This window comes from Pleurodeles waltl, chromosome 10, assembly GCF_031143425.1.
Source record: "Pleurodeles waltl isolate 20211129_DDA chromosome 10, aPleWal1.hap1.20221129, whole genome shotgun sequence".
Classification (NCBI taxonomy): Eukaryota; Metazoa; Chordata; class Amphibia; order Caudata; family Salamandridae; genus Pleurodeles; species Pleurodeles waltl.
The window spans coordinates 104,315,074-104,328,961 of NC_090449.1; the positions used below are offsets into that span (position 1 = coordinate 104,315,074).

General features: G+C 43.3%; 1 protein-coding gene across 1 annotated transcript in view; it reads right to left on the reverse strand.

Annotated features, from left to right (window-relative positions):
- The window catches only part of BAIAP3 (BAI1 associated protein 3), a 976,697-nt gene that overhangs the window by 262,096 nt on the left and 700,713 nt on the right, over positions 1-13,888 (reverse strand). Inside the window, exon 13 of the mRNA XM_069209880.1 lies at positions 2,176-2,268. Coding sequence (XP_069065981.1) covers positions 2,176-2,268 — 93 coding nt within the window. The remainder of the gene's footprint in view (positions 1-2,175; positions 2,269-13,888) is intronic.

The window sequence follows — 13,888 nt, forward strand, 5'->3', positions numbered from 1 at the left end:
TGACCCCCTCTGGAAGCTTGTGCCAAACTACCCCCGCCTTGGGTCAGGCCCTGTTTCCAAACCCCTGTTCGCATGCCCATTGATTGTGCAGGCATGGTATGTGGTGCATGGCCCGGCCTCTAGATGGTTCTACAACCAATACCCTATGGGTATCAAGCCCTTTACTGCACGTGGCTTTCAGCCATGCACAACGTTGGTTTGGCCCAGTGGCATCTACAGCCTGCACAATGGCAGTTGGCCACAGAGTCTGTTCTATGACTAAACTATTCTAATTTCTTTTAAATGTTTTTTCAGTACTGCAGTACAAGTACCACAGTAATCACTGGGGCTTTGCTAGGCACTGCGATACCAAGTGCTGGTATTATGGTTCCTGGGATGACCACAGTGTCCTTTCACCCAACCTACTATTAGCAGCCAAGCCACACTACACATGGCCTACGGCCTGTACAACTAGGGTTGACCACATGGTTGGACCCCAACCCCCTGCAGGTGTCCAACTCCCAAGATTGCGTACAGCGGGGGCTAGGTGCAGGGCCTGCCTCTGGTCAGGCCCTGTGTATAACCCCCCAGGGTGCACCTAACCCTCAAATATGTAAAGCCTTTAGCTGAGCACAACAGGATTGGCTGCGGAGCCTGACTGCCATCCTGGGACTGCAAGCAAACCACCACAGGTGCACAGCCACTGCTGCACACAGCGTTTTGACATGTGCTGCTGGTGTTGGGCACTGGGCCTAGCCAGGCCCTCTGGCAAGACTCTGCACCCAACCCCTATTGGGGAGCCAACCTCATGCTTTCCACTGCATTTGGCTGTGCACCTGGGGGGAGGTTGGCTGAACAGCATGCTCCCTAACGCCTGCGGGTGTCCCAACAGCCAAAGGCACCCAACCACCTCTTTGTCCACAGCATTCAGCCGTAAGCAGCAGTGACTTGGCCCAGCGCTCAACCCACTGAAGGCAGCCAATCCCCACTGAACACAGTTTACCGTCTGCACAATAGCCATTGGCGCAAGGTCTGGTGTATGACTATACTATTCTCATAATTTGTTAAAAATCTTTTAGTGGTAGCACAGTTACGCACTATTTGCTGGGTACTGCGGTAGGAAGTGATGGCACCACACTATACCGACCAAAAACATATTTTTTAAAATTTTGAGATAAAGTGAGTGGGGTCCTTTGGGATCCTCCTCCAAATGTCCTTTTGGGGCAGAGTGTGCCCATCCTGCCCACTTATATAGCCATTGTTTTTTTCAGGACTCAGAGACCAAGTCCCTGAGGCCTACAACAACATATTTTCCACACTGTGGCCCACCAATCAGGACCCACCCATCCACCTTGAACTGGCCAATTAGAGGATAACTGGACACTAAAGGTTCAGACATCACTAACTTTTTTGGCAGTGTTACCCCCTCATACACGCCCCGGGCAAATTTTTTGGAAAATACTAACTGCTCAGATTTACACAAATTGCAGAAAGGACCCTCTTTGTGCTAACTTTTGCCAAATGTGTTGTCATTTTGTTTGGCAGTTTTTTCTGTATTGGAGAGAAAAGTTTCTTATGGGAATTCAAATAGCTAGCCACACTTTTTGGGCCCTCCTATTTATTTGCCCCTGTTTCAGAGAACAGCTCGAAAATTTCCATAAAGGAGGCAAATCTTTGGAGGTGTTGTGCAGATTTTTCGGGTGCCACAATTATTAAATAAACAAACAATGGAAATTCTGACCTAAGTATAAAAGTAAAGATTAATGTTATTGTGGCTTGTGATTTCAGTTAAATACCAACAACAAGCATCATAAAAATGCCTCACAATAAAAATAAACACAATTTAGAAATTGCATTGAACTTTTGGACAAGAGCATTAACAGGGCAGCAGAAAAGTATCACAATTAAACGTTTTGCTCAAGAAAAAAGTCCGGATTCTAAGAGTGTGCTCGGGTTTCCTAAATGGTCTCTGATACTTGTATACTGCAATTAGACACTAATATTAACTGATTTTCAATCCAACCGAAGATGCACCGTCATAAAAATATAACATTGTTTGATAACAGATTGTATTCTGAATTTACTTTATTTCTCTTTATTGCAGATAAATATGAACTTTAATAAAGTACTGTCAAATCCACAAATTAAGTTGCATTCAGAAAACCGTGCTTTGAAGAGTTAAGTACTTGAATTTACCTCTATTTGGCTGTGTTCATACTGCAAAAACTGGCTTAGGAGCATTTCATGAATTGCTAAACCCGATTCCTTTTTGCTTAGCGCCGTGTCCCTCTGCAAACAAATACATACATTATTAAATGTGCTAGCAGGTTACCGCAAACATTCTGCAAGTACCTGCCATATTTCTGGTACCAAATGAGCAAAAACAATGGAATAAGCGGTTAATTGCAATAGCTAACAGGCCAAATCCTAAAATGTTCTCTAGTGCAGGACAATTTTTCATTTGTGATGAGTAATTTTACACTGGCGTCAAGCAATTTTATCAGTGGTCTTAAAATATTTGCTTCTAATAACTGACTCCTAAATATATTTTGTTACGATGATCAGCCAGTGCAGTTTTGCACTGATCATAGGTCACAATGTCACTGTAAAATTGTAAAGCACCTAGTCAAAATGGCAAGGAAAATGGTCCTGTATGTCAGGGCCCATCACATTTAGCAGTACGGACTGAAAACGATTGCCCTACTGAATACCGACATGAAGAATATCACGGTACAAGAACACTGAGGACAGACTATGGAGGGACACATTTTGGAAAAGCAAGTGCATATTAGGAAGTATAGATTTTCTATGCCTAGCTCCACATCTTCGTAACTTAAAGGTATATGGACCACTTAAATCCATATTTGTGGTATTAGGTATAGAAAAATCTAGATTTACCTATCAATATGTTTAGTACCCTCAAAATGTTGACTTAAATATTTAGTATGCACAAACCGAAAACAAAACCTATTTTATCGGGCAAAGGAAAACGTAATGAGTTGTGCAATTTATAAAAGTATACCTTCCACACTCACCGACAGAGCTACAAATGTGTGTGTGCTGCTTTTCCATGAAAAAGTGCAGTATTAGACTTAAGTCTGGAACACTTGAAAGAATAGTCTGCTGTGCTACATATCATGATTCAGAGGGTGAGAGCTTCTTCCAATGGGGTGGACCCCGCGCTCACTTTGTGAAAAACCCATAAGTGCTGGAACCCCAAAGCGTTGCTATGGATACCACCGCAGGAGCTGCTGAATACCAAGACTGCTTAGTGCTGATTCCACCTTATGCCTATTTTTTCACTTTGTCCTTTCTTTTTTTCCATCTCTACTTTCTCCCTTTCATTGATGTGTTCCTATCGTTTTCTCCCTCTTATTTCTTCTGTTTCTGCCTTTCACACTTTTACCCTGGGTCAAAGTCTGATAATGGTGAAAAACAAATCCAGATCCCCTACAATGAGTTCTGGTGCCCACTACTGCATCCGCCAGTACAAACTTAGCAGTGGGTGGACCATCCTTTCTCCTAAAAATTCCCACTGGATGGCAGAAACTATCCTTGCGGTTGTAATCTCTATCACCCTTTAGAAAAATGTATAATCCAAAATTTGACAATATTATCTTCTTATGGAACTAACCCCTTTCAAATAAGCCATCATTTTGTGTGGCCACAGAAGGAAACTGTATCTATAATTTGCTCACTTTTTGGACAACAGTGTTCTAAAAGAGGCAATAGATTTCGCCCCAAGTGCGAAGATTCCTCCCCGAGAGCGGAGGTAAAGATACTACTCGTAACTTACCTTTGTGAATATTCAAAGTCCTAAACTTACACTTTTGTTTTAAGTTTACCTTTGTGACTCAGGCCAATGTTTGGTGATATACAAGAAAAATACATGAGTAACTGCACGGAGAGATGTACTTTGCTCCAACAAATGAGTGTGGCAAGACATTCTGGGACATATTTATAATAAAGTGGCGTGGTGTGGCGCTGCACCAAAATTGGCTTGGCCATGCTGCATCACTTTAGAAACGCAGTGATGCACCATATTATAAGAATACAGCGCACCCCTGTCTCCCCCCCTGCACCGGTGCTGAATTTGCTGCCGAGCGGCAATGAATCCACCTGTGTGCCATGGAGCAAGGATGTCTGCATTGCAGGGGAGATTGTTTTTGTGCAGGAAGCGACACCTTCCTGCACAAAAACAGTCTTCAATGGCGATTTGCTCTTTCTATGCTTGCTGAAGAATTCAGCACACCAAGAAAGAGCAAAAAACTATAAGCCGTGGGGTAGAGTTAGATTTTGGTGCTGCCCCAGATTTATGAAATCTCGTAAATCTGTGGCAGCGTCAGAAGGCATTGGGTGCTGCTGTTGAATGCCCACAGCAACACCCATTGCACACCCCTTCCACGCAAAGTGCATGTGAAGGAGCCATATTAACAAGGTGGTGTTAAGCCACAAAAAGTGGCTTAACACTGCCTTGTAAGTACGGCGGAGTGCACAGCGCCACCGGAATGTCACTAAAAGTGATGCTCCGGTTGCGCTAAGGGTTGTAAATATGCTCCTCTGAGGTTATCATAACTCACTGATCATAATAGAAAATTTAAGTTTCGTGGATTTGTTTTACTTGTCCTTTTTATTATCAGGCAGATTAGACACACCATAAAAAAGTATTTATTGGATAAGTGGGGATTACTGACAGTAATGCTTTTGACCCCGGTGGTAATTAGTTCCCTCCCCCAGACACTATTTTCAATGATTTGTAAAACGACTAAGTAGATTTTACCCACCATCAGTTTCCCTGCTTTTAAAGAGGGCAGAAATAAACTACAATGGATTCACACTTTGACATTTGAAAGGCATAGAGGAAATTATTCATCATTTGTGGCTCTGTGGAAAATATGAAAAACATATTATACTGTGCAGATGTAAAACAAAGATATGTGGCATAATCACAGAAATGTTGGCCAGATGTGATCACAAAACATCCCACTTATAAATGCAGAATCGAACTGTACAGGCTTAACAATGCTGCCCCACTTATGTGGCTTGGCAAAGTTCCCCCGACAGGCATGGATAAACCTAAGGTCAATGGGAGACCTTCCGTCGGGACTCCTATTGACATCAGTTTGATATCTGTTCCTGTCACTGGTAGTAGGTCCAACCACACAAGTGGTGCAATGCTTGGTGAAGGAATTTTGTGGATTCCTGTAGATTCGAGAAGCTTCCATAACAGAATTGTGAGGAAAATGCTTGATTTCAGGCAATGTTGAGGTGTTATGGGTAAGAAAACCTCATTGGATTCACACAAGGCAGATCAGCCTGGAATCCCCGGTTTGTCTTTTTTTTAAAAATGTTTGTGGTTGGTAGGTTTCCATGGGTGGCGGCCGACCATGGCCCCAAATCCTGCAGCTACTCTTATTGCTGATCTCTCTACTTTAGGGCTTTTTGTGTCAATGTCTCTTGGTCCACCCACAGAAATGAGGTACCATTTTTATCGGGAGACTTCGGGGAATGCTCTGTGGTAGGAAATCTGTGGCAACCCATCGATTCCAATAGTTTTCCTCATAGAAATGTGAGGAAAAGGTGTGTTTTTATTCAATGTTTGAGGTTTACAGGACATTGTGGGTAACAGAATGTGTGGGATGCATGCAAAGCACCCCACCCTGGTCTCCCCCAGATGTCTACTTTTTGAAACTATCTGGGTCTGTAGGTTTTTCCAGGTGGCAGCCCGCCCAAGTCCAAAAGGTGAAGCCATTCACCATTGCAAGTGGGACGATACTGGGAGTTAACCAACCTCTCCTGGCCCATATGTAAAAACATCACCCTAAAGAATCAAATGTCCTCTTGCTTGCCATTGGGAAGAGATGCTTTAGTCTGCAGGTGAGCAGAAAGACTGTTGAGGTTTTAGGGGTGAGGGTGAGGCCTGATGTTAGGCTGAAACAGACCCATCCAATTATTTTATTAAAAATATATTTTGCTGTCATACTGTAGGATTTCTGACCCCACCACCTCCCAAGAGTTTGGGTGGGGGTGCAGATCATGAGTAATTGGAGAGCCAATGAGCTCATATTACTTTCACATCTCGTGTAATGAAGGCAGTTTGCCTTGCGTGCTGATCATAAATACAATTAAAAAAAGACAAAAAAAAAAACGAATGGAATCAGACTGCTCGAAAAGCTCTTCCGAAGCAGACTGATGTTAAAAAATCATAATGGACACCCTTTGGTGCACACACTGGAGGGGTCCTTATTTACCTACCCAGTGTCGGTCAATGGCCAATACATGCACTAGGGAGGTTAAATCTTCTTTCTTTTGTTCATAAACATCATCAGCCTATAATATCAGACCGATTTTATTCTTAGCAAATAACTTCTAATGCTACTATGATCTCGTGTAACCATTAGCTGCATAGTGTTTAACCGTTTTTCATAAATCATATGGAGAACGTTTGTGCTGGGCAGCTTTGGCCCTAGTGATGCCAGTTCAGTTTTGATTGTTATTGCATGTTTCTCCATCTCAGATTCATTGCACCACTCTTGCAGTTTAATTTCAAAACCACTATGACAGTGGACTCTCACTCTTAAATTAAATTGCGAGATGTTATCTAATTTGCATACTTTACTGGGTGGTCTATTATGCTTTCTTTTGTCAGAGGGTGGTTCTGACTAGCTGGTCTGCCCAGATTTGTTTTTGCTTTTGGATCACCTGTTTTCCGACCTTTTACTGTGGGGAAGCCTCAAGGCCTGGAACTCACCCACAGTAACCGCATGGTAAAATAACCTTTGCGTGTTTACTGCCGGTGCTGCCTTGTTAAGATAAGGCTGATGCAACACAGCAAGGGTAGGTGGCCCAGGCCTGGTTACATGTGATCACGTGTGCACCCGCATGTGAACCCGTGTTAGGGTTGCGCAGGGAGGACTCCTGTCGTGCGCAGCCCAAGAACTGCACATAGGTAGCCTGGTGCAGAAGGGACAATGCAGAGTGGGTGGTGACCTGGAGTAGGCCTTATGAGGTGGGTGTACACATGTGAGAGACAGTCAGTGTGCTTTAAAATCTTGACTGTAGTGACACTCCATTATATGCCAATGGGAAAGGCTGCCATAGGGTGCAACTCCAGTTTCATAGGGTCCACAGACTCCAGATTCGTATCAATGTACCATGTAACCTGTATGAAAAGGACAATGCAGTAGGTTACAAAACCATACCTGTACAGCTTATGGGTCATAGAGGAATGCCATCTTTCTCTGACTCAGCTCAGGATCAGGGCCCAGGCCTTTGTGACCCTACTGGGCTGGATTAATTACTGTTCTCTCCAGCTGTAGGAACAGGGCCCTGCATAAATCAGCCAGCTGTTATCCTGTGTCAGGTACCGGGCCTGTCTCAGGCCACTCAACAAGGAGGGGCTCCTTGAAGGAATTGCTGGGGGAGGCCCTGCCAAGAATGTCCAGGAGGAGGGGATCTGAGATCCTCAGAGCACATGTGACAACTGAGTCCTGGGGGATACCATTTTGAGCTATCCCAGACGAGGGAGGTTGGGAGAGAGAGTTGATGTGGCACATCAGGATAGGCCATAGCTGAAGCCCCCACTTAAAAGGCCTTGCACACAGGAGGAGGCTCTCTTTTGGATATGCTTTAGTGCAAAGCACTGGGACTGAGGATGGACGTCATTACAACTGGAAGGAAGAACCCCTTGACTGCCCACTGGGGCAAGGAATCTGCCCCTTCTTGACCCCCGATCCAGTGGGGCACACCTCAGGACCAGGTAAGCTGGTCCCTTTAATCCCCCTGATGACCAGTTGAGGGAAAGACTGGGCTTCTGCACAAGAAGGCTCTGCAACCCAGAGAGAGACACCCAAGTGAAAGGCTGGCACAGGGGGTCTGTGAGGCTGGCTCCCTACCAACTTGGCAGGTTTGAGACCAGGAGTTCTGATGAAAGAGCTCCAGGTGGCAAAGGCTCGCCATCAGGAGCAAAAAAAGACCAGAATCGTCTAAACTGGCCAAAGGGGACCCGAGTTCTAGCATTCAGAAGGTTTGTGACCTTTAACCCCTTTTCAGCATGTGCAGCAAAACATGTAGGGCTCTGCCGCTGCATTGGACTGTGCCCCCGGGGTGTGACAGGGGCTGTGGGCTACCCCCAAAAGCAAGAAATTGGCAGGGGGAAGCACTGTCACATTCCCCCCCCCCCCTCTGAAGAGGAGGAAGGGCCCAAGACCCCATCCCTGGGCCCGACCATGAAGGAAAGTAAAGGAGTGCTGTTGCACTCCCCATGTAATCACTGGGGGCCCAGGACCTCATCCCTGGGCCCCAAGCCGAAAGTAAAGTTGGGTAGTCTTGTTGCACTCTCCATGAAGTCGCCAGGTGGCCCAGGACCCCATCCCTGGTCCTCAATGAAGGGCAGGATTGTGGGTGTGCCATTGTGCCCCCCCACCCCCACAGATGAGCTGGGGGGCCCAGGACCCCATCCTCAGGCCCCAATGATGGGACGATGGAGGGGGAATTGCTGTCACACTTCCCTGAGCTTCCCAGAAAACTAGAACAGGCAGACTCAAAGGAGAAGAAGGGAGAGGACTGGCATGCTTCTTCCTGCAGCCTGCTTGCCGGCCACCCAGCAAGCGTCTGCCTGCCTGGGCGGGCAGACCCAAAGGTGTGGCTCCTGCGGCAGCAGAACAAAGTGCTGGTTGTGTGGGGAGCCGCTAAGAGTAGCCGGTGTGGGCTCCCCACACCGCTCACCAATGAAGTCCATCACATGGGGTGTCTGGATGGGACTAGACATCCCCAACGGAAAGGAAGTTGCTAAATGAGGCCACAAGAAAAACAGAGAAATCAACGAAGCAGCTCTCCCCAAAGCAGTGGGGGTGCTACTCATTGCCTATGCACACACCCAGAAGCACACCCCATAATACCTTGTCCAGCAAAGTAGCTCATTCTGGCTCAGTTGGGACCTCAGGAGACCGGGATCTGTCCCTGCTGGAACTTTTGTTTCAAGGTCATGGAACTGCATCCTCTAGGGGTGAAGATCATGGCTGCAGTCTTTGTGGCTTGAATATGATTAAAATGGATTGCCATAATCTTTAACACCCTCTAGGGGTGAAGGGTTATAATTACATGTATTTTTACAGAAGTGAAGTCCTTTAGAGTTGTGGCCAACGATGTGCCACGTGAATGATCATGTGAAAAGACACTCTCGAGGGTTGAGAGATTGTATTAAACAACTGTGAACAACCATGTGATGTCCTTTAGGGACTATGTCAACTGTACATTATTTTGTATATGGAATGCTCCAATGTGGAATATGGTGAAACTTTGCCAACGCCCTTTAGGGGCGTAGTTAGACTGCATATTTCATGCTGAGAGTAATCATAACAGCACCACACATTCCAACATGCCTATACAGGATTTTGTTGATGCTTTATTTGAGTAATGCAACTGACAGTCACTAGTGATCAAGGTAGATACACCTTATTGCCTGTATTCGGTGCTCTAGCTACAAGTTACAGTCAGATATTGCATTGGAATACAAGTGAATGTGTTGGCTTGTTAGTTGTTGGTCCATATCTCCCTCTAGGAGGGACAAGATTGATTACACAATGTCATCCAAAGGTAATTACATTAACTTGTGTATATTTGTAAATTGTCGCATAGTATTGAGTAGTCTGCGTGTAATAAATGTACTTTTTCTTTTTGAACAGAAAAGCACAGACTGAACAATAATTTATTGAGTGTTATTGTTGTGCACTTGTGAATGGTGATCACTCCATCACACCACCTCTCTTCAGTAAGTCTTGGACTGCTCTGCAACGCTACTCTATGAGAGTCAAGCACTACAATGGTGTGTTTGGTTTCCAGTGGTGGACAAATGCGGATCCATTGCTTCTGCAGGCCACACAACTAAGGATCTACTTTCCAACACCTTTTATGCCCCAAAAGAGTGCATTGTGGTGACTCTCAAGTGATCACGTTTTGCTACAGTTCTGAAATTTATACCAAGTTTCTGCTGTTCACAGAATGTAATTGTTTACTTTAACTGACCTATGTGGATTGTAGGTTAGAACTTGTAGGTGATTACTTTGAAATGAAATTCTGTAGAGCTTAGATCTTCTCTTATGCAGAGGTCTTTCAGATGTTTTGCTCTTTAATCTCTTCTGCCAATCATAAGATCTACACAAACATCTGCTTTTTTCTTATCCCTCTTATGAAACATATTCCACACACATACATTTGCTACAGACTGATATAATTGCAATCCTTGGAGAGTACCATGTGAAACCAAATCTCACAGAATGTCTGGCACAACGGAAACCCTACATGCAAAGGAATTGAAAGACTGTCTCTAATGCCTGAACCCTTAACTCAGTCCTCAGCCATCAACATAACCAGCCCCCAAGAGAGGACACCAAATCCTCACCTCCCCATTCAAACAGCAAAGATCGCAATGAGCACTGCAGTCTGGTGCTTATTTGGCATAATTGGTTCAAAGAACCTGAATGAAAGGCCAACAAGGCTTCTTTTGCAGAAGCAACTTTTCTACCCTTTTTTCATCCCATCTTCAAATATCGGAGTAGCAGAGCTCACACTCAATAGGACTATAAGTATAGATTAATTGTATTATCCTCCAGTCCATACGTTTCAATTATCCCTCTAACTCATCTGCTCAGAAATATCAAAACGCCATACACCCATAGTTTCAAAACTACAAAACATATTCCAAATTTGTCATTTGATTTTTACATGTTGGCTCATCATCCTTTACACTAAAATATTGGGCATGTTTATATGCTGTCATCCAGGTCCATATCTACTCATGAAAACCATGTTGTCAATTATATTTCTCATATGATAGAAAACTGGCTGACAGTCTGCATTGTGACACTCTGGGTCACAGTCATATACGCCTGGAGATTAAATGATACAATCTGATTACCCTGCAGGTATTTATAAACAACAGGGCTTTTTGAATTACTTATGCAATGCTGAAAGCCCAAAATAGTACAGTTTATAGATCCATGTCTAAATCTAGCTCTGATGGAAGCTCCATATGTCTTGTTTGCTTCTTTTTAAGGGAAACCACTAACAACAAACAGCATGAGGATTTGGGGCTTGATTTTCAATGGTGACGGATATCCTGTTTGACGAAATCTATATGCCATTATTTCCAATGGGAATTAGATTTCAGTGGACGCAATATCCATCACTGTTGTGACAGAGTAAACAGCCCGCGGAGTTCTAAATCAGGCCCTAGGTAACAGTACACTTACTAGAATTATAACATTTTTGGTTAATATCACATGTTACACATTCAGGACTGTGGGCGTATATCATTAAGCAGTAGTAGCTCTACAGGGATGGGGTGCACTTAAGATTTGCAGAGATGTATAACACTAGGCATGTAACAGGGATATCTACAATACATGTACTTTTCTTGCGTACACCTGTATTCACTGGCATTGTGAGAGAGAGTGTGGTGTCGGCTGAATGTGAACTTTCACCTTTCCTTTCTTCTTCACACATAGAACATAATTCCCATTCTTCTTGAACAAGGATGTCGGTTGGGTGGCGGGGGAAGGAGTAGCAAATGCATGTGGGGGTCCACAAAGCAAAGAGGCTTTGATATTTCATCAATGACTCATCTGACACCTGTAGTATGTCATGAGAATGTATTAGTAATACTTATTATATATTCTTTTGTTATTGTGTATATTTTATTGTTTGTATTTTATGGTTTGCATGGTAATGTTTGGTATAGTCCCCCTCCCCCTCCAACTGTGATCATCTTTGTCCTTTCTGGACTGAGTGTTCCATGTAGATGACAGTTGCAGAGGTGAAGGCTGGATGAAGTCTGGATCTACTGTGGATGGAGTTTCTTTCTCTGAGGATTTATCAATAAACTATTATTCAAGCAAAACATCTTCTTTGGATGTCTTGGAGTGCGAGAGGCATATTTCACTTTTGGCGACGACTGGGTTTTCCGAACCTACTTCGACTTTGAAATAGACTTCAACACAGATTTATTTTATGAGACTGAAGGTACTTTAATTCTTGAGTTATTCTTTGATGAAATTTTTTCAAAGGAAACCTTTTTGTTTCCATGTATTTTTATTCCCTTTTTATTTCGTACAAAGATTTTTTTTATGGCACGGTATACAAGCGCAATGTTCAAAGCTTGTTGTTTCCTAGAAACGTTTCCGCGTGCTAGGAAACATTGATGCGGCCTCCGGCAAGCACAAGGATTAAACACTTGTTGTTTCCTAGTATCGCTTCCGCGTACTAGGAAACATAGAAACTTTTCGTTTCAATTTTTTTTTTCTTTGTAGAAGAAATTGCGTTTTGGTATAAACAAGCGCAATATTCAACGCTTGTTGTTTCCTAGCAACGCCCTCGCGTGCTAGGAAACATTGACGCAGCTTTCGGCACGTTCTAGGAATAGCGCGTGCCGCATCTAAGTAACGCGCTCGCGTGCTTAGCAGCGAGGGAACACTTCTTATTTTCTAGCACAGCTCCCGCGTGCTAGGAAACATTAAAACACGGCCGTGGCAAGCTTTAGTAATAGCGTGCAGATTTTTGCAGCTGAGTTAAAACTTTTGAACACTTGTGAAGATATTTTGAACATCATTCTTTCCTAACTCTGATGTGCACAGTACAATAAGGATTCTTGCACAGTACAATAAGGATTTTTCCAAGACTTACAAGCAACATTTTTAACTCTTTGGAACAAAACTGATATTTATACTTATCAACTTAACTGTGTTTTTCTGTCTATCTCTTCCATTTTTAAAAGAAAATTCCTACAAAATGCAGAACATCACGTCTCCTCCGTTTTTTCTTACAATACCTGGTGAGCCACTTATTGCTTGGAACAAATGGAAGAAAGTCTTCCTCACTTACATTAGGGTGTGTGGGAGTAACCTATCTGCAGACAGAAAAGCGTCACTTCTTCAACACTGTTTAGAAGCCGAAGGTCAGGAAATTTTGGATTATCTACCTTCTATTGAATCCCCGGATGGTGCTGATGGGGATGCGTCCTTGAATGAATTTGAAATAATTTTGCTAAAACTTGATAGACACTATTTACCTAAAGTGTCCATAATTCTTCAAAGATACTACTTTGGCAAATGTAAGCAAATTGACTCTGAAACTGTGGAGGATTTTGTTACAAACTTACGTAAGTTAGCCAGCCAATGCAAATTTGGTACATGTGTGGAAGAGCGCATCCGTGACCAGTTTATGCTTGAATGTAAAAACGATAAGATCAGAGAAGCACTGTGGTCAAAAAGTGAACCAACCTGGGATGAAGTGTTGCTCATTGCAAAACAAATTTAGCACTCGGAGTTATGCATCGAGAACTTAAGAAAATCCAAGCATGAACCTAAAACTGTTCAGCTGGTGGAAACAAAAGCTAAATTTAAAACTGCTACCGTAGCAAAATCTAAATTGTTATGTTTTAGGTGCAATTCGCCTTCTCATTTAGCTAATTGTAAGGATTGTCCTGCAATTACTGTTGTTTGCAATAAGTGTGGGAGGAAAGGGCATTTTGCGAAATGTTGCAGATCTCTTGGGAAAGTGAAATCTAAGGTGAATGAAATTGTGTGTGACAGTGATGATGACAAAGACCACGATTTTATTCTTCAGGTGATTAATGATGTAAATTGCGTAAATCATATTCGTTGTGAGTATCCGGCTGACAAGGTGGAGGTAGAGGGTATCAATATTTCCATGATGATGGACTCTGGAGCTAATTTAACTTTAGTTTCTCAATCTGACTACTTCAAATACTTTTGTGGTAAAGTAACATTACTTGAACCTGATGTTACACCATATAGTTATGGTGGGAAACCGATTGAATTGAAGGTTTTTTTTTATGCGTCTATCAATTTAAAAGGTAACAAGATTAATGGTAAGGTATATGTCCCTGTGG